The sequence below is a fragment of the Artibeus jamaicensis genome, unplaced genomic scaffold, assembly GCF_021234435.1.
Source record: "Artibeus jamaicensis isolate MK-2021 breed Jamaican fruit bat unplaced genomic scaffold, CSHL_Jam_final contig_354, whole genome shotgun sequence".
Lineage (NCBI taxonomy): Eukaryota > Metazoa > Chordata > Mammalia > Chiroptera > Phyllostomidae > Artibeus > Artibeus jamaicensis.
Window position 1 is genome coordinate 16,087,871 of NW_026521803.1, and position 21,850 is coordinate 16,109,720.

The 21,850-nt window shown below is 43.1% G+C and overlaps 1 protein-coding gene and 1 long non-coding RNA gene across 4 annotated transcripts in view; one reads left to right on the plus strand and one right to left on the minus strand.

Moving 5' to 3' along the window:
* The window catches only part of LOC119064065 (uncharacterized), a 47,435-nt gene extending 41,319 nt beyond the window's left edge, over positions 1 to 6,116 (minus strand). For 2 of the 3 annotated variants that reach the window (XR_008391400.1, XR_005085297.2), the window contains exon 1: positions 5,849 to 6,116. This is a non-coding gene — a long non-coding RNA (uncharacterized LOC119064065). The remainder of the gene's footprint in view (positions 1 to 5,848) is intronic. The other variant, XR_008391399.1, reaches the window with a different exon arrangement.
* Positions 6,117 to 6,193: 77 nt separating this feature from the next.
* Positions 6,194 to 21,850, plus strand: part of DSG2 (desmoglein 2) — a 39,470-nt gene continuing 23,813 nt past the window's right edge. Inside the window, exons 1-3 of the mRNA XM_037165628.2 lie at positions 6,194 to 6,503; positions 17,909 to 17,944; positions 19,423 to 19,557. Of these exons, the coding sequence (XP_037021523.2) occupies positions 6,465 to 6,503; positions 17,909 to 17,944; positions 19,423 to 19,557 (210 nt within the window). The 5' untranslated portion in view covers positions 6,194 to 6,464. The remainder of the gene's footprint in view (positions 6,504 to 17,908; positions 17,945 to 19,422; positions 19,558 to 21,850) is intronic.

The window sequence follows — 21,850 nt, forward strand, 5'->3', positions numbered from 1 at the left end:
ATGCAAAAGAACGGCCAAGAAACCAGCACTCCCTACTGTCTTCTAAGGGGTTTTTTTTTCTGTATATCTCCCCAGGTCGTTAGTCACACGGGGTCAGCATGACGGTTTCTGTCTGAAGCTCTGAGTAAACACTCATGCCTCTGCTATAAACCTGCAAATCCCGTCCTGCAAGCACCAAATTCCAGTTCAGGGCTGCTGTTAGCAATCAAACACTCCCAACCTCTCTTCCCCAGCCACTGCCATCTCCCTTATCTTTCCAAGAATTCCCAGAACAAATCCTAGGCTGAAACCAAAGCCAGAGATTTGTTCTGAAAACGAAGTTGGGTAGATAAAATGGACATTCCCAAGAGTCACACTCCCCTAATGAAGGCTTCCTTTGTTCAGCTCCAGAGGGAGTGGGGATTTGTCATACAGTTTATGGTTTCACACTTATTCCCCCTGTAAAGAAAAGAGCCTTAATGAAGAGGAGGAACACAGAAATGCTCTCTGTAGGCCTCTGAACTCCTGCCACTTTATTCTGTTCAGGCAGTGGTGAGGGAGGGCATGTTACCATAGTGAACCAGGCCTCCCAGAACACCCACCTCAGTGCAGTGACATTTACTCTCGTCTTTTTAGGAATATAATATTCTCTTGCCCTTTTCCCCTTTCTTTATCCTCATTTTACACGCGCACACACACACAACCTATCCTCCAACCTAACCTCGGAAATGTATTCACTTATTCACTGATTCACACATTCAAATAATATGTACTAGTATCTACTGGAGACCTTCAATGGGTCAGGCACTGTTTTAGGAACTAGATACATAGCAGTCCACAGAGAAAACACCCAGCCCTCATGAAGTTTACATTCCAGTGAATGACAGCAGATAATACATAAGTAAACACATAGTCTTATAGATTGTGATGTGCCACGAAGAAAAATTGAAGCAGGGAAAGAGAGTGGGGAGCACTCTGGGGGGGGGAGTAATCACAATGATTAAATGGGTGGTCAGAGAAGGCCTCATTGATAAAGCAGTATCTGTGGATGAGTTAAGAGCGAGGGAGTAAACTGTGTATATGTCTGGAGCAGAACCTTCTAGGGAAAAGAAACTGAGTGCAAAGGCCCTGAGGTGGAGCGTGCCTGATACATTAGCTGCGTCGTGCTGTGATATAAGTAACTGATAACACACAACCCTTCCAGTAATATGCAAGCAATGTGAGAGCCTCCAGCTAACAAATTTTAGGCATTAGTCAGTAGGGACATCAAAGCCTTGCTAAGGTTTCCAAGATAATCAAGATAATTGCTACTTTGTATACACCTCCATCCAGCATTACTACAGTCTTATCATCTTTTAAAACCAGTATGATTTATTTTTTAAAAATCCCTTGAGATGTGTTCAGCACTCTACCTAGATCCAAGAATAGACAACTCTGTTTTCTTTGCTGAGCCAAATCCTATTTTGCACCTATAGTATCATCACCTAATTTTCCTCTGTTCCATGCACAAAATTAACAATCTCCTTAAGCCATTTTGGTTCAGGGACTTTGCATCCATGTGGCCAGTTCTCATAGTGACTCACAGGAGCCCATGGGAAACGGCTCAGTCAGACACCTGACTCACTGCACAAGGCTCCCTCAGGCTTTCAGGGTGCTGGCTGTGGCTGGCTCTCATGGCTGTCTCATGGGGACTCTCACGGTGGTCCCCAAAGTGTGCGACTGTTCATTAGAAATATGCTGGCTTTCCTGTGATAGACCATAGGGCTTGCAGTCTGCTGGGCTTCCATTATTACTCTGTAAATTCTAGCTCAGAAAGGCAACAAAGTTTTTCCCACCCTGTTATCACAAGAGGACATCCCCCAGCCCCAAGCTGGCCGAGGCTCCTTGGTTCATCTAACAGGAGAATCCATGAGAATCTCAACATCCTGACTCCTAGTCTGTGATGTCGCTCTTGTGGGTTTCTGTGGAAAGGAACCACCCTCCTTCTCCAGATTAAAGGGAAGAAAAATCCTCTTCGTTTCTCTATACCTGATGTAATACACTGTCTTCTTAGCTGGCCCCTGAACTCCTCCGGCTTTGCCCTGTCCATCTCTTGTTCCACACTCAAGTCCCTTTGCATCCTGGACACTTACACCTTTAACCATCAGCCAAGGCACTCGTACCCCTGACTCACACCCACCAACCGTTATTCTTCTCCTGCTCCTGGCTTCAGCGTGGTTGGAGAAAGCACACATGTACCAACTGACACGGGTACACTCATGTGTGCTTATACACATGTGCACCCACAGACACGCCCCAAACCAACTTTTTCTGACCAGACCCACCTCTAACATACTATCCACAGTGGATATTCCAGACACCCTTCCTTACAATACGACTTTTTATTTACATTTAAATACTAGAATTATTCCTCCCAGTATGTGGGCTCGTTTCAACAAATGTTCATTGGACCTCTAACATGTGTTTGATACAAGGGGCTGGGCTCACTATGAATGTGACCTCTGCTTTCAAAGTACTAACACTCTGGAGAAAGAGGGATGGGTGGAGCAGCAGACACGGATGAAAGGACCACATGCCACAGTGTGACGCTAGTAGGCAGGTATGTGAGTCACTCTGACAGGGCCACAGAGGGGAGGGAATGGAGGAAAGGGTGGGTGACTGGGTACGGAGGGTGTGGGGAAAGGAGAATTGAAGGTACCTCCCAGGCTCCTGGCTTGAGTGACAGAATTGACAAGGCCTATGAGGAAGTAGGAGGATTGCGCTGGAGAGGTGTGGAGGGGGAGAGAAATCTTTTCTGTCAGTATGACGAGTGTATATCCCTAGGACATTATAATGGTCGGTTGAGGTCCCTATGAAACACCCGAACGGTAATGTTCCATGTTTGAGGATTGGGAGAGAAACTGGTGATAGATTTGCCCAGTGAAAGTGACTACAGATTCATGCTTGGTACCAAGTAAGAAGAAAAGAAGGAAAAAACTCAAAAGGCGTGTGCCTTTAACAGGTAGGCAGACAGTAAGAAATGACTTGAGAAAGAACAGCAAGAAAAATAGAAAATTAGATGACTGTTTCTGCCTCCTACCTCAATCTGCAATTGCGTTCTTCTCATTTCAAACTACTTACTAGTCTTTTCTAATTAAAATCGCTGTAATACCTCAAATTCAATTTTCACACACACACACACACATACAAAACCACTTTTACTTCTGACTTCCCTTTCATGTCAGTAAGGTGAAAGTAATGCTTTTTCAAAAAAATTTTTCCACAGATAAATCTGAAACCCCTGACTCTTGACCAACAGTGTCTATGCTTTGACTTACTCTGCCCTGACAAGTTCAATGTCTCCTTCACAATTATTCTTCTCTGAAGAATCAGCTCACCACCCCAGCCCACCCCTATCCCCCAAAAAACGTTCACTAATCTCATGGTTCAAAGTGTGGGTCTGGGACCCCCTTCCTCATGATTACATTATATCTCACATATATTTCTACCACTACATTTATAATAGTTTACAAGTAGCTAAAGGTATATTTTTTCATAATGTAAGATCTGTTTCATAAAGATCTATTTTTGTTTTTTTGAATTAAGAAATACTTACTTATCTTTGCATCCCCAACAAAACAAAAATTAAATATTTGTTGAGCAGGAACAAACTTAATGTTGAATAAAGGAAGGAATACATGAGTGAAAACAGATTCCTCCTATCATTGCCCTTCTCACGTCACCTAGAGATAGTTCATGTTTATTCTGTGTCCACACAGGCTTTATCAATCAACTTTCTGTGAGTAAGCATCCAGACCACAATGAACAATTTTTTGTGTGTGTGTTTTAACAGCCACACATTTCCATCATTTGCTTCTAGGGTGTTTCCTAGGGTAGCAACCAGATTTAGTTTTAACTCTTTGACATTAATTCTAATACTCACTGGGATTTTCAGTGGAATCAAATATCAGCATCTATCAAATCATTAGCCAAGAAATGTTGATTTATAAATGCTAGAATTGGGAGTAAGAAGGCCATGATAGTAGATAGGAAACACATTAATTTTTGTTGGTCTCGGTGCAAACTTTTTTTACAAAATTGTTATGTTTGAGATAATATTCGGGGATGATACTAATAAGCTAATCACTTGAAGCTTATTCTCACCCACATGCATGTACGAATTCAGCAAAATATTCTAGGAAATATAACTCAGGTAGATAGATATTTTTGATATGTGTAGATGTTAAAGCCAACTATTTGCACAAAAGATATTTTGAACTCATGCATTGTAAGTATGTTTCTTAAGAAAGGCACATTTACCATAATGTTTATGCAATTTAAAGGGAAAACCTGTCAGTTAAATCTTTCATATCTTGCTAACACCTCTATTTGTTTTAAAGTAATAATTAATCCTTTGTTAGTAATGGCCACATGTTTTTGTGCACAGATTTATGAAACAGATTTGCTCTCATCCGAGCAGAAACATCATGAGCCAGAGCACTCACTGTGAATCATTTGACTTTCTACAAGTCTCTTCAATTCACTGTGTCAGAAGTTTCAGAATTTTTAAAGAGAAACTAACTCAAGAATGGAACACTATGGCACTGGATGGTGCATCTAAGGACACCTTCTCTCAAAGGTGGAATAAATGGCTTATAGAAGGTATGCTATCCTGAAACTCACTTTGACAGCCTCTAAGGAAGTTGAATAACCCAACAAAAATAAAATTCGCATTACCTATTTCTCGTTCTGGAACCCGCAATTATCTTCATTGTTAAACAGAAGTCAAAGTCTTGATAATGAGGCATAAGTACTTGCCTATTAAGATTCACTTGCAAGAGCATTAATTTCAGATAGGACTTATGTATAGTTTCCCGGAATGATCTGTGAGAGTGTTTAGGAAAAGCCTGCCTGGTTAAGCTAGTTTTCCCAGCATGATGGGGAATGAGAATTATCACCAAAATGTGCTACCACCCATGTCTGGCTCAGGAGGAAGGAAGGGAGACTGGAAGATGTACTTCCCTGCAGATTGAACTCTGTACCCTCGGCACTCAGCACTGTTCTAGGCACTGGAAACAGAATGGTAAGCTAAGCACATACTCTTCCTAGACACTAAGTCCTCAGCTAACTTGATTATCAATGCAGTCACTCAGGAGTTGAGTCCTAAACAGAGAAGAATGTGGTTCTCTCAGCTGAAAGAGGGGCTGGTCCTTGATGGCTGGGAAAGAACTGGACCAGAGAGAGAAGGGTAGGAGATCCTGGGGGAGGAGAGATGAAAGCACTTCCGACCATAGAAGGAACTCTGCTATTTTGGCTAAATTTTTCTAGTAGCAAATCAAACCTTTAAACTTTTATAGGTCGTTCCATTATTCCAACATCAGTAGTTAACCTTTCTTATAAATTTCCTAATCTGGTGCTGATGCTAGTGTTTTTGTTTTTTAAGAGTTGAAGTTCACATTTACTTTTTCAATAATAATATCGTTATACTGACACCCTTATGCACTGCACACTGCAGAATGCTTCGCAGAGATTTTCTGATTTAATTTTTAGGAGAGCCCCATGTTGAGAGCTATTCATCTAATTTGACAGATTTGGAAAGTGGGCCAGGAAAAGATTGCCCAGCTCACACAACTTATTACTGGAGCGAGGATTTCGACCTCTAGTTATGCCTTGTGTAAGAGATTTTGTAAATCATGCCAAAGAGTGTACCGTTCCCCTTCACACCTTTACAATTTTGTCCTAATCGAGTCTACTTTAAAGGGGTCACAGAACTGTCCGTTTACATCCTCTGTAATTTTTCTAATAAATTTCTCCCTCGGGCAAAGAAACTGCAAACGTGTCGGATGCAGTTCAGGGGGGACAGGTGAAAAACCTTCGCGGAGACAGCCACCTGAAATCCTGCTCCAGAACTTCTGCTCCCTGAGGGTGGGCCCCACGCACCACGTTTGCAGTGAGGACGCGGGTTCCCACGTCACTCGTCGTCCTTCGCGCCACCTGAGCTCTGGGCCCGAGCAAATTCACAGAGCCCTGGGCCTTTCGCGGCCTCGGCGGCCAGGCCGGTTCGCGGGGTCCCGCACGCAGCTCTCCACCGCAGAAAGCGAGGTCGCCCGGGGGCCGAGCCCTGCTGGGCGCCCAGAGTCCAGTCCGCTCTCCTGGGAGGAGGGGGTTGGGAAAAAGAGTGCGGCGGGGCGGGGCCTGTCACGCAAAGTCCCCAAACGGAGACGTCACGGTCCCAGGTGCGCGTGCGACACGGGGGCGGGAATCACCCGGAGCCTCCTTCCTCTGCGGATTCCCCACCCCGGCGCCAGCAGCTCCCACCACCCAGGCTCCGTTTTCCGGGGGCACCCACGCCGGGCACCTCGCCCCCGGGCGACCGCGCGGGCGCCGCGGGCGAGGGGAGGCGGGGCGGGGAAAGGGCTGCAGGCGCGGGGAGGAGCCGGGCGCGGGCGGTGGCGCGGAGCGGCTCCGGCGGCCGGAGGCGAGGGCGCGGCGGGCAGCGGGGCGCGATGGCGAGGAACGCGGAGGGCGTCCTGCTGCTGCTTCTGGTAAGTGTGCCAAGCGGAACGCGGAGCCCGGGCAGGCCAGGGCAGCGGCGGGCGCCGGGCTCGCGTCCCGACCCGCCTGCCGCCGCCGGAGTCGTCCCCACCCGCCCGGCTTTCCTCGTTTGTGCCCGGAGGTGGGAAAGGGCCGGGCAGGCAACGGCGCGCTCGAACCCTGGGGCTTCGGGAAAACTGCCGGGGCTGAGCCGGGTGGATTGGAACCTTTCCACGGTTCGGTTCTTGCCATACCCGAAGCCCTGTGCCTTTTTCTAGCAATGATCTGAGGTGTAGCGGGCCCAGGGGCGGGGAACCCGGTCCCTGGAGATCGGTGGCTTTGTTTGGAGTCTTCTCGTGCGGAAACATGGAAGCAGATAGAGGCGGCAGCCGTGCCTTCTTCCAGCTTCGCTCCTGTTTTCGGCGCCTCCCCAGGTGCAGCGGTGCACGTCGCCGAACCAGAGAAACCGCAGAAATACCCGCATTATTAGACTTCAAGAAAAAAGCCTTAAACGTACTGTTTTTGTTTAATAAACTTTTTGTTTAAGCCATGTTTTTAAAATCACCCACATAAAGATAGTTTTAACTTAAAGTTCTCAGTGTTGGTATTTTAAAATAAGCATACTTTTTAAAAGATTTTATTGATTTATTTTTAGAGAGAGGGAAAGGGAGGGAGAAAGAGAGGGAGAGAAACATCAGTGTGTGGTTGCCGCTCACGTGCGCCCAGCTGGGGACCTGGCCCTCAAGCCGGGCATGTGCGCTGACTGGGAATCGAACTGGCAACCCTTTGGTTTGCAGTCTGGTGCTCAATCCACTGGGCCACACCAGGTAGGGCTAAAATAAGTATATTTTTTTCACTTTAGCAATTTAATATTTTTTATTATAATTTGGCAATAATTGCTCCTTAAAAAAGTGATTATAACTAGACAAAGCAGAGCAGAATTCTGCACAGAATGGTTTTTGTGTATCTAAAGGGGTACAGTATAAAAAAATATGTGAATGTTTGCTTTGAGGGGTCAGGAGTGCTGCTAGGGAGATGATTCTGGACCGGAAGTAGACATCAGGAGCGGTAGGGACGAGGAAGAGGAGGAGAGACCCAAAGAGACCCAGAGAACTAAGCCTGAGATGAGACATAATGAAAGGGATTGGGGAGGAGAAGGGGAGGAACAGGACTGGGAGGAGAGAAAGAAAGGGAAATGGCGGGAAGGAAAGTGTGTCTGCGCACACAAGTGTGTGGCCGCAGGTAGACAGCATGCTGAGCCTCTTCTGTTTAAACCACCCAGAGCTCGTGATAAGTTCAAAATCGGCGTCAGCCTTTTCTTTCAACATGGCGAACAAACTTTTTGCTTGTAACCCATTATCATCACATAAAACCGCCATCATACATATGTAGTCTATTGTTGACCACAACATGGATATGTGGGCATGACTGTACACTGTAGAGTATTGGTTGTTTGCCGCGTGATCGTATGGCTGACCAGCAGCTCGTGTCTGCTGCCCAGCATCACGAGAGAGTATCTATCACACATGGCTAGCCCTGGAAAAGATCAAAATTCAAAATTTGAAGGATGATGGCTACTGAATGTTTATCACATTTGCACCATCGTTAAGTTGAACCATTGTAAGTCAGGGGACATCTGTATAGTCAACTCGTCTGACAGAACTGCTTCTTAAGGAAACAGGTCTTTTATGGAAGGGAATATAAATTGTAGTCTGTATGGATCAGAGTTCAGTTGCAGATAACAGTTCATTCTAGCTAGTCGAAGCAAGAAGAGATTTATTTCAGGACATTACGTTGATTATGTAACTGTAGGGAGGCTCAAGGAAACGACTGTGGTGTGTGCTATCAGTAATGACCTCACAGCCACCCAGCAGGACCCAAGAACTCAGGGAGGGGCTGCCTCTCCTGTGAACCAGAAACACTGCCACTCTCAGGACTGGAGCTGCCGTGATTAGGATACTGTCTCTGCCAGCTCCCAGAGCCATGCCACAACTGCCAGGAACCATACCAACTAAATATACCTGTACCCTGCCTCTTGACGCCCATGAATCTAATGGTGGACATGAGCGCCATAGTAAGACTGCCTCAAAAGTCCAGCTACATCCACATCCAAACTTGCTAGCAAAAACAGCAGACACATGGCTTCTGCTTCACTTCCTTCTTTCATGCTCACGTAAGTACTGATTGGCTGAACCCAAATCATGTTCAGAATCTTAGCTGCAAGTGAATCTGATGTGTGGGTTCAGCTTCCCTCTGCAGTTCAGAAAAATGCACCAGAAGATAGTGAGTGATACGCACATACCTACCACAGCCATATAGACTAATTCCATCTAAATGGAAAAAAGATAATTTTGTGGATAAAGGTAGAGAATCTTTTCAAGAGTTCTCTACTTGGGTTCTACCAACTTCTAAATGGTACACAGAAAATTCAGAGCATCTTTAGACAGCACTGGGATTAGAGTACATACCTATTTTCACTAACCTGTAACTAAAACTAGCATTTCTTTAAATTATAAGTGTATAATATTACTGCGATAGCATTAACAGTACCTGTGACTTTGTCACAACAGAATTCACATCATACTATAGTTATCTCAAAATACCATTTATTCTTGTCACTAATAGACTTTCTACTAGCTCTTATTAGATAATATGTTGCTAATGAAGTGCATGATATCACTGTATCACTACTGTGGTGGGTTTTTTAAATTCTGAGAAGTATTTCAACATGATTGGATGCATTCATAATCCAATAGCTTTTTAAATATTATTTTATAAATTTAAAAACATTCTGAGAAAGGGTCCATAGGCTTCAACAGGCTGCTAAAGAGAGCACTCAAGGAAGAGGGTTTTTTTTTATGCTTGTCTTAATTTTGCCTGAGACTAATGAAGCTTGTCCTTTAAAATAAACCACATTTTAAGAAACCAGTGAGAAAAATTGTACTGTGAACAGTGACATGTACTAGTGTGTTCGTTTGCTAGGGCTGCTGAAACATAGCACCAAGGACCGAATAGCTTAAAACAGCAGAAATGTGTTGCGCTGTAGTTCTAGATGCTAGAATCCGAAACCACGGTGTTGGCAGGGCCGCTCTCCCTCTGACACGTGCAGCTTCCCTCCCTGCTCTTCCTGGTGTCGTGTGGTTTCCAGCATTCGCTGGCGTTCCTTGCCCTGCAGAGCCATCACTCCAGTCCCCTGTCTTCGCATGGCATTCTTCCTGTCTCCTCCTATAGTCTTCCCTCTGTGCAAGCCTGAGTCCGTGTCCACTGTCCCCTTTTCGTAAAGACACTGATCACACTGGGCTCACTCTGATGACCTCGGTTAGGTCGAATCTGCAAAGACCCTGAGGGTCGCATGCTGAGTACTGTGGGTACGACTTCAACTTATCTTTTGGGGGGGAGCCATAGTTCAGCCCAACAGATTTTAGAATAAATTCAAGTATATATTAGATGACAAGTATTGAGGCCTATAAGAATAATCAGTTATATCCGGGAATTTTAGAATGCGCAGTTTCCCATTTGTTTTTGTTTTTAAAAATTAATAGGTGATTGGAAAATGGCAAGTCTTAGTGGAAGTTCCTATAATTACAAACGTGGAGAAAGTATTTTACAAAAAGACATGAGCGTTTTTGGTCTGAATTCTCCCTGATTATTAGAAATACCTGGTAAGCTAAGTTTAAATACGCAAGTCTGAGATCCAGAAATATGTATTGATAGAAACTTCCCATTAATCTCATTGTGAGACAGATCTAAGAGTGACCATTACCCACTGAAATTGTGCAAAACACTTTTTTCATGAATGAAGTGTGCAAATATTAACATGAAAAAGAAATTATACATTAAATAGGAATTGGTATTTTTAAAGCTGCCAAATTGTACTAAAAATCAGAAACCTTAATTAAAATTATTAATGAGCTTTAAATCAACGTGAGCATTTCTTAATCACAGCTTTTTTCTGCTTTAATGTGCCACAAATTTTAAAGGCTTAAAAATAATACTTTCAGACATATAGTCTATACACGAGAGATTATTTTCTTAGTGAAAGTTATCTTAAAGTATCAAATGAACGTGATTGATACACCAACAGTTGCAGGACATTCAACAGTTAACTAAGCAGGAGACTGATTTTAATAATGTTTTGTATATTACAATGCATTTATAAATTATTTGCCCAGGGTCGCAAAAGAGAGCAGCAAGTAGCAAGTCTTGTAGAATGCATCATTAACAACAGCCTTAACAAAAAAAGGGGGGGATTATAGGGGACCAGTTTGTTTTGGCCTGGCAAACGTGACTCAGCTCTCTATGGAAAACCTACAGAAGTGAAGTGGTGGGCAGGAGCCAGACCTTCAAACTGAGTTTTCCCATGGGAATCAGGCCTAAAAAATGCATACAGACTGTTATGGCTTGCTCTTGCTAAAACTCCATCACCCTGGTCTAAAAGGGTGACAATACATAGAAAACAAATATGTATTGTCTATCTTCAAGGTAATTTCCAAAGCCTGTATGAGTTTTCCCAAGGACAGAGCTAATCAGCTCATCACCATTCCCCTCTGCATGTTATTTCATTTCCTTGATTGTACCTAAAACGTAGATAATAATATTCTATGTGGTAGATAATAAATCTCTGATGTAAGACCCCAGGAAAACAATAAAAGCCTGTCTAGGCAAGGATCTGGGCACTCTCCCATTGAGAGAGTGCTCGAGGCACCACAGGCACTCTCCCCTTGAGAGAGTAGTCATGCTGTTCCCTTTTTCTCCACAGAACTGTTGTCGCCTGTGCATTCATTCTCACCGTCAGCCACAACAGGCGGACTCTGCTGGCCAGGGTCCGCCACAGATGAATAGCACAGATGACATTGCACTATCTTTGTTTATGTCAAGTTATTTTAAAAATTTATTGAGATTTTTATTATATGCAAAGTTTGGTGATAGGGTGAACACCAGGATTTATCCCACAGTCTATGGTAAGATGAGTAATGCCCACCAGAACAATAAATTTTATAGACACTACAGGTAATCATTATTTTAGCAATTCCCTGGTTGAGGCTAGGCAGTGTGATAGACTTGGGCAGGCCACAAAAAGTTGGACATGTTCAGCCCTCATGGTGCTTATGGTCTAGTAAACAAGCAAGTGGCTACTTCCCAAATGGGTGGGGTAGGAAGAGTAATGATAAAACAGCACACAGCGCCTTGGAGCCGACAGAGGGAGCACCCACACTGAGCATCCCTGCCAAGCTCTGACAATGATTATGAATTAGTGAGATGCCGTGAACAGAAGTAGGGAGAAGAATGTTCTAGGGAGAGAGAAGAGCACATGCTTAGGCCTGAAAACACAGGTGCATGGTTCCTTGGAAGAAATTGGAGAGTTCATTGTAGTTGGAACATAGAATATAAGACAGATTTTTATCATATGCAGAGCTTGGTGATAGGGGTGAAGGGAGCTGGAGGACCAGGATTTATACCATCATCTAATGGTCAGATGAGTAGTGCCCCCACCCCAAAAAAGCACAGGATGGGGATTTGCAGTACACACATCACCAGGAGACATATCAGGTGTGCCTGGGAGGCAGGGTGGGCAGCAGTGGTTGAGAAGGTGCTGCCCTTAGGACGTGGTACCTGCAACCCCTGTCTACCCTGGAGCCACAGGTCCCTGCTCTATCTTGTCTACATCTTGTCTAGTATCTTTCCTCCCTACCCAGAGGATTCCCCCAGGATCTAAAGGGAACATTTCTACAGTCAGTGCTCTGAGGATCACATCCTCTAGCCACTCAAGACTTAAAATGTATCCTCTCACCCCTTCTCCTATTCACTGCACCCGCGCACACACACGCACACACACACACACACACACACACACGCCCCACAGAGCATTGCCAAAGACTGGAGCAGGCCCCTTAAAGACTCTTCCTCCCACCCAGCCAACTCAGCGCCAGTACCTTTGGCCATCCTCATCACACCTCTGGCTTATTACTGTCTTCTGCCTTTCATCTTACACAGGACTGCCAGAAAATTTTTATGAAGATCTAGTGTTGTGAAGGTGTAGTATTCCCAGTCAGAAGCTGTCAGCGACTCCCCATGCCTTTTAACATTGGTGAAAATCCCTAGCCCAAACCTTTTGTCTTTATTTTTATTTCCCACCATCCCATAGTCTAGATGCAAAACTGCAAGACTTCTTTTTCTGGGCCCTCAGCCTCCAGGTTCCGACACATCTCAGCTGCCTTTGATGCCAGACTTCTCCACCTCCCGCTCCGGCAGACAAAAAAAGATTCTGCTCTCCAAGGCCTTGGCCAAGCCCGTTGCCACCTCCTGCCCTGAACCTCTCCTCATTTCCCTGGCAGGAAGTAATTTCTGCCCTTTCCAAGCCGCCCAGAATGGTTTCTGCAGCTGTTATTCACACAGTTCAGTTTTTCTATCTCATATCATAGTGGTATAAGTACACTTTATGTCTCTTACTAATCTAGGCTGCTTCAGAGCAGGATCTGCCTGCCATTTATATATAAACTATTGGACACAGAAGTGTTCTTTAAAAACTTAAGAGTTAAAAAGTATCTATGTTTAGAGAAGCTAGAATCGTAATCTGAATTCCATTGTTCACAAGAAATATTGAATGCCCAGATAGATTGAATGATAAATGTTTGTTTGATTTTAATACATTCATCAGTTACTACTGCGCCTTTTTACTATGTACCAGTCTTCTCAGTGCTCATGAACTTGTCACGTGTTCAGGGAGCTTACAGTGAGGGAAGAGGACAGGGAAGAGAACTTGACTTCTTTTTTTTCTTGCACACCCGCTGAGTGCCAGTTACTGGATTTAGTGACTGTTATTAATGGGCCAAGCCAGACAGAACCCAGGTCCCCCAACAGCACCTGCATCTTGTCACTCCACAGGCACCAGCCACTGTGACCTCCTGTTACAGCAGTTTTCTGTGGTTCGTCGTCAGTGAGGCCTGAGCTTCTGGGACTGACTGGCTTGTCGGTTTAGTTTCATTACAAGTTAGAATGCTGGAAAGGAAAAGAGAAGTGTAAATTAAGATTTGTCTGGTTTCACATAGTCCTGCAGAAGTATTTGTGCTGCTTTAAAAAAGCCATCGATCTTCACTGTGTTCAATTGTGTCACCCACGTGGCTGAGGCCAATTGAAAATGCCTGTTTCCACTGTCCACCTGGGAGTCAACCATTGGCCAGTTTCTAGGAGGTCCGGAGTTTGCCTTCTTGACAAACCAGCGCCATCTAATGGTGAAAGAGGACAACCCAAAGCTCTCAGTTTCTTAAATCGGGTGGAGTGGGGGAGTCAATCTGTTTTTCTTCATGCTTTTTTTTAGTATAATTTTCAGGAGTATATTGCAGCAAAAATGTGGAAACAGCCTATCACTTTTATCTATCAAATTGTATGAGATGATTTATAGAGATTTACTTACATTTTTCCTGAGTTCAAAAAAACCCCATACTAATAATATGGTAAAATGTTTCCCCCCAAAATGCTCTGGATCAGCCCTGGTGGGGTAGCTCAGTAGGTTAGAGTGTTATCCAGATATGCCAAGGTTGGGGGTTCAATCCCCAGTCAGGGCACATATAAGAAGCAGCCAATGAATGCATGAATAAGTGGAACGACAAAACTGATGCCTGCCCCCAAAATCAATAAGTTAAAAAAAATCTTTTTAATGCTCAGGATCACGTAAAACAAGCTAGAAAAAGCAATATGAACCAAGTGAAAACACTATTTAAAGCAATTCTGCTATAGTTGATTTTCATTGGTAAGGTAGGAAAATCTTGTAATGGTTGGGAATAACTCAGTTACTGGATTTCCTGATCTAGATAGAGTCCACTGTTTCACGCATTTCTCTGATTAAGTGTTCCTTATTCAGTTTGTGAATTAGCCACTCTCTCTTCTTCCCTTCCTTTCCTTTGCCACTCTGTGACTTTACACACCGGTTTTCAGAAGTGATCCCGGGCCAGCAGCAGCAGGAAACCTGTTAGAAATACAGCTGCTTCTGCGCCACCCCAGACTTGCTGAGTCAGAAACTCTCAGGTCAGGCCAGCAACCTGGGTTTTAAGCAGATGACTCTAATGTCGCTTAAGCTTGAGCACCTCTGTTAACGCCCTTATTAGAAATTACTTGGGAGTAGAAAGGAAGATTTGATATTGAAAAGCTTACTTTTAACTCTTTGTTAGAAGTCCAATAACTACTTATCTGATTTTTAAAAAATGTTGTAGGGGCCAAAGAAATCGACACTGAATAAAGTAATGTTGACTTTTCCAGGCCTTTAGTTTATTTTTCTTTGTTTCTTCTACCAAAGGACAAAGTAGAAGCTGTCCATGATTGCACAAAACTCAACCTGAAGTTAGAAGTACGTGATCTAACTACTCATCTGTAGCACAGCAATGCTAAGTCCGTATTTTAAAATTCACTGAGGCAATAAATGCTTTCAAAGAAAATATCTTCCTCTTTAAATCTAAGCAATTAATTGAGCAATAATTAAGTTTAAAAAAAAAGATTAGCCCAGACATCTGAAGAGCGGGTGAAAGATTTTGATAAATCATGTAATGTATTGCAGTCAGACTAGAAAGTATGTAGTTTTGCCATCTAAACTTCAAGTTCAGAGTTCAAAACAAACTTCGAAATGCTGCTTTACTTGGCTGAATTTTTTTTTCTAAAGTAGCAGCTGTGAAAACAAAAGTGTATTTGTTTAATTTGGCTGTTGAGTATGGCATCTCTATGTGTGAATCATACCTGTGTGTGAGTCATCTACAAGGTGGAATTTTTAAGTTGAGACTTTCTAAGTAAGTTACAGCATTAAGCGTAAAATAAGAAATTTTGTAGACTCTCCTCAAGGACATATCAGCCGGGAGGAGCTGTCATCCACTGCCTCCTATGACCTCTTGGATTCTGCTTTTTAAACACGTCTAGGTGACTTCAGAACAGGAAGTAATTATTAAAGGTGCTGACCTTGAGCACAAAGAGTGCATTGACGGATTGTATTTTTGCAGTGCCCTTGACCTTCCCTCATGCCTCCTCCAAAACCAAATTGTTTTCTTGCCAGGTACCAGGAAGGCCAGTGGTTACAAGATGCATAGGATTCAAGGGTAGAATTTTTTTTTTTTAATTTTTAAAACTTTGGTAAATTGGGAATGCTTTTTGAAGGATTTATCTAGTCCATCTTCCAGTCTTTGGATACAGAGACTAAAAGCTTACTTTGCCTGTTCAGTCTTAAAGTGGTGTTGCCGATGAAGTTTTCTATCACCAACTTCCTTGTGAGAAAAAAAAAGAGCTACAGATTTCATACTTGGGAAAACCCTAGTGATTATCTTGTCCAACCATCCTTCCAATGCCTGAAGCTCATTTACAGCAACCCTACAGGAGGCTTTAGGAAAACAAATAGCAGCACCATTATGTAGATTCCAAGACGCCCTCAGCCTTAAGGTGCACACAGATTTTTGTAACTTTTTAGTATAACATACAGAAAAGTACACATATCACAAGTGTGCTGAATTACTGGACTTTAACAAACTAAGCACCCCATAACCAGCAACTAGATAAAGAAACAAGATTACCGGCACCCCAAACGCCGTGCCATTGACTCACTTTCCTCTGTCAGCACCAACCTTGATCAACCCTCAATCGTCCCCACTCCATGGCCTGGCTGTTCCCTTCCCGGGGCTCTCTGACTTGCTCTCCCTTTCCATTCAGGTCTCTGCAGATACACCCTCTTCTAAGAGCCTTTTAATTTGCGTGATAACCATGCCAAGTGGACATATCAGCTAAGTCGCTCTCAAATATAAGTAACAAAACCCAACTAAAAGTGGATTAAATAAAAGGAATATTGAATATCTGAAGAAATGGATCAGAAGTGGGGTGGCTCCAGATTTAACCACTTCTGCAACTCAGAGATGTTCTAGCGTCAGTTTGGCTCCTCTGCCATTTTATTAGCTTTGTCCTCGTGGTCACAGATGGCTGTAGCCATTCCCAAAGGCGCATCCTTGCTGAACAGTGTCCAGAGCAGATGGAGAGGAGCTTTGCATACGCTTCTCTTCTTATCAACGAGGATGTTTTTTTCCAGGGTCCCCTGATAATCTCATTGGCCAAAATTCAGTTATACACTGCTATGGACTAAATGTTTGTGTTCTCTCCAAATTCATATGTAGATTCCTTAAATCTTAATTTGGAGGTGGGGCCTTTGGGAGGTAATTAGGTTTAGGTGCAGTTGGGAAGTTTGGAATAGTATGTATGATAGGGTTGCAATAAGAGACAAAGATAAGACAGTTGTGTGATTTATGGTGTTAGTGAGCACACTTTTGAGAATAAGAGGTTTGCTAACAGAGGATGTGCCTGCACCTCAAGTATCACCCGGATTCTCCTGGGAAAGTGGAAACGTATGGTCTCCCTAGAAACCCACACCAACCCTATGGAGGGAGCCGCTATTGAAGAGCGTGGGCAGTGACAAATCCAGTCAGCCAAGGGGCCCTCTCAGGCTGTGTTGCCAGCACAGGGTCATAATCAAAGAGAATAATGAGTAGTGAGGCATACAAAGTTGGGGGAAACTGAGGCAGGAGTGTTAGAAAGTGGAGAGAATGAGTGATCTTTGAGTGACCGAGAATGTCTTTAAATGGCTGGCGATAATCTGATCCCAGCATGGTGCACTGGCATCGTCTGCAGTGATGGGCGTCTGCAATGTCTCGAGCCACTTACCTCCTGTGGCTATTGAGCAAATGAATTTTTTGTTACAAATAATTTAAGTGTAAGTGTAAATAGCTATTTGCAGCCTCCGCATTAGAAAGTGCTGGTTTGGGTTAAGCCAAGAGAAAAGTGAAGCAAAAGTCAAAAGGCAGGATAGGGGTATTATACAGATTTTGGAATAAACAGAACTATATGTAGTTCTGTATAATGATGAAGTTCAGAATGTGACAGTGCTTGATAAGAACCAAAGGAACGAGTTGGTGGGACCTAGGATGGTGAAGAATGAAGTCTGGATGTGAGTAGTCGTGGGTATGACCCATAGGGGTGACGGGCCCCGGGGTGGCGGGAGGCATCTCACAGTAAAGACCTTGGGGAAAGGTAAGTGGGTTCTCCCAGAACATGAGATGAAAACCGCAAGGTAAAGAGAAAAGTATGAGGGATTGGCCAAGATTTCAACAGGAGAGTTTCGCGTTGTGGTTTTCAGATACTGTTTATGTTCCAAGTTCCCCGTTGAAGGCATTATGAATCCAAAAGAGTGCAGAGTCCTCTCATTAGCCCTGGTCACAGCAAGGAGGCAAGGGGGAAATTTAAGATTTGTTTCCTCTGGACAAAGGAGAATGGTAGTGGTTAAACCTTTCCTTTGTTGTTTTTAACATCTGTACTATCTTAGGTTATTCATTGTCAAAATACTTAAACTGAAATGAGTGGTAAATCGTACTTAACAATAAATAATTTTATTTTTCAGATCTGCTTTTGCTTTGGAAATGCACTCCATTTAGAGGTAAGGAACCAGGGGAATTACTTCTGTCTTTTGAACCCAGGCTTCATTTCGTGGAAGACAATGAGGCGGCGCCTCAGCCAGATGAGAAACGCACACACCCCTAAACCCAGATCTTCCCACTCAAACAAATGCGCAGGAACACACATCCAGAAATGTTAGTGCACCGTTTGGGAGCAGTCTGTCCACTGATAAGAGAATGACGTAACAATTTATGGTACAAGAATGTCTGTGAGAAGGTGCTGAATGAAAAATCGAGGAGCAGAATGAGAAGTATGGCATATTCTGTTTTTATAGGAAAAAGACCTTTATACACGTACAACTGCTATACAGTCATGAGAAAGATCATAAAAGATATTCATTTGTCAGGTTGTTAACGGTGAATACTCTGAAGTATGAAAATGTAGAAGGAAGTTTTACATTATAAACTTTAATGTTACTTGATGTCTTGTTACCTGATTTAGTTTTTTTCGTTATAGAATAATCTTTCGACTAAAAACAAAGAATAAAATCAATGACCTAGTGATGACCAATGTAAATATCTCTAAATAAAATACATGGTACAGAGAGCTATAAAATGAGTAAAATGATAAACTTTGTAGAATAAGCATTTCTTATCTCACAGTACTAGGTCAGATGTGTAGAAATTTTCTTTGGATAAGATATATATTATCTATTAAAACCAAATTGAAAATTTATAGAATCATTTTCCACTTAAAGTTTCTAAAAACTGAAGATGGGCAATTTAATCCTTTGCCCCATCATCAAAACAATAAATTCAGCCCTTGCTGGGGTGGCTCAGTGGATTCAGTGCCAGCCTATGAACCAAGAGGTCACTGGTTCAATTCCTAGTCAGGGCACAAGCCTGGGTTGCAGGCCAGATCCCCAGTGGGGGATGCATGAGAGGCAACCATCACAAACATCACATTGATGTTTCTCTCCTTGTCTTTCTCCTTCCCTTACCCTTTTTCTAAAAATAAATAAATAAAATCTTTTTTAAAAAAGACGATAAATTTATTAACTGACATTTTCAGCAGTTTTAGTCAAATTGATATCATTAAGTTACTAAGACTTAGTCTTAGAACATTTAGTAATTCACTTTTAAAATACAAGCCACCACAGAAAAATTGGACTTTATTTTCAGCTGGTAAGAAAAGAATTCTTATCTGAATTTTAATTCGTTCATTTGTATGGTCACTAAATTATTCTTTAACTTTTAAACTCTTCAGTCTGGGAGAGTCTTTTCTTACTGACAGAAACCAAGCCCTGACAAGATACTGGTTTGGAGACAGCCTGCTGAACTCCTACAGAATGTGCCGGAGTGTGTACATTGCCTCTTTGAAAATGAAGCCTGTTAAGAAATGTGAAATTAATACCTTGAACTTTGCACAGCTATCTTTAGAGTTTTGGTAAATTACAGGATACCATACTAATGTCTTAGAGTACTTAATCATTTTTATGGCAATATTCTATCATTGTAGGCCTTAAACACAGGACAGGAAAATAAGCTGCTTCCTAAACACACCCACTTAGTGCGGCAAAAGCGAGCCTGGATCACCGCGCCGGTGGCTCTTCGGGAAGGAGAGGATCTGTCCAGGAAGAATCCAATTGCCAAGGTACCTCCTCAAGAGGAACAAAAAATATATGCATATTACTAATATGTGGTGGGAGAAGGCTTTTATGTTCACTTTTAAATTTAAGGATAATTACAGTGTGATAAGTACACATACACACAGGACATGGCACAACCCTTTATTGCAAACTCTTTGATTACAAAATCATAAGCATATAATTCTGTAACATAACAATATCACACTCAAGCACACCATATGACATTTTAGGTGAAATGCCCAAATTGCTGTCCATCTCGGGCAGGATATTCACGTACCCTACCAACCACACCCAAGCAAACCCTGTATATTGCAGATGTAGTTAAAAGCTAGCAAAGGTTAATTTTTAGCAGAAAACTTTCAATGTTAAGATCTTCCTTCCCATTTTTTAAGATGCAACATCACTGGTGAGGATGTATATAATTTGGGGCTTTGATTCAACGAAGAGTTAAGGGATCTGGCACCAGCTGGATTTTTGTGCAACAAAATGTTACCATAACCAAAAGAAGATACTCTCATATGAAGGGGATGGAAAGTTCTTTTTCCTGTATCTTCCCACATTTTGACTGGGACCCTATTGAACTGACAAAATATTAACAAGAGGGGAAAAAACAAGTTTATTAACATGTATATTATGCATGTAGCCCGTGGGAGTATCCAGAGATAAGTGACTCAAAGGTTTGGTTAGAATTTGGGCTTATGCAGCATCTTAGGAAAGGAGCGATGCATTTTTAGGGAAATAACAGGCAAAGAAAAAGGACCTTTCATTTGTAGAGGCAGCAAATTGTGGAAAGGCAGATACATGGAAACTAATGGTAGAAAAAGGCTAGTGAGATCAGTTTGTTATGTGGATTTCTTCTACCATCTCCAAACTGATAAGGGTCTAAAGCTGGTGATGATTAGCTTTGTCCTTCTTGGTGGAGAAGGGAGGGAGACCACCTTTACAAATTTACATCCTGCTTTTAGACGAAGCGGGGGAGGGCAGAGAACTTTTTTTTATATCTGCTGCTTCTCAGTTACCTTCACCTGAAAACAAACCTGCACCAGAGTGCCGTGTGTGGATGCAGCGTATTCTGCCCATAAAAAGTCATCTTCAGAATGAAAAGAACTGATACCTGATGGGTAGGGCGACCACATATCCCACTTGAGATGGTCTTGATTTAGGCCCGTTGTCCTGGCTTAATAACTGATCATTCTTTTTGCACTCTCAGAGGGTCCTATTTTTGTCAATTATATGGTGGTATCTCATGTGCAGACCTAAACCTTGGATTTTTCCCCTATAGGCGTTCTCCATAAATTCTACCCATTTCAGTAAATGGCACTGTAATTCCATCTAGTTTTTCAAAAATATAGCGAGTATTATCCATTTTACCCCCAAAATACGTTACAGGTCTGCCTGCTTCTCTCCACTGCCACCTTCTAATCAAGTCAGCATCATCTCTGACCTGTGTAGCCAAAAGGCCCTGACCTTGTGTCTGAGCTGTCACTCTTGCCACCCCCACCCCAGCCCCACTCTGCCATAGCTCATCCTCCCCACAGGAGCCAGAGTGATCACTGGAAAAGATAAATCAAAGCCTGTTCATTCACCCTCTTAGTGAGACCCTTCTAACAACGTCCTGCTGCCCAGGAAGGAATCAACTCTTTACCGCAGCCTACCGAGCTCTTGGGCTTTGTTGGCCTTGACTTCCTCCTCTCAGGCCTCCGCCTCTGCAGCCCCCACCCGCCACCCTGCTGCATTCCTAGCTGATGTATAATCTCGTTCCAGCCCTCCCGGTTTGCCCTTGCTGCTCCCTCTGCTCCGAATCCCCTCCCACAGGTATTTGCCAGATCTCTTTGCTTCCAGCCTCTGCCCCAGTGTCACCTCCTGAGTTCCCTTCCCTGCCTCACCCATCTCTCTCTGTCCTGTCCCTGTGTCAGCTTGGTTTGTGGCACAGTCATATCCAAGTTTTACTTCCTCTTCCCAATGTGATAAACGTCATACGTGAAGAGTTCCCTCAAAGAAAGAGCAGCAACGTAGCTAGAAAACAACCATTTCCATTTTCCAGCAACATATAATCAGTACATAAAGATCTAGAATATTCTTTATAGTGTGTGTGTGTGTGTGTGTGTGTGTGTGTGTGTGTGTATGCATGCTTGGCAAAAAAACGAAGCACAAAGATAGAGAAAGACAAACAGGTAGATGGACAGAAAACAGAAGTCCAGTGAAAAGTACCCCAGAAACTGCTCTGCTCACCTTTTCAGTCCAAGAGCAGAGCTGGTGTACCAGGTTAGGAACCCCATCTGCTCTTCCCTGGGCCGT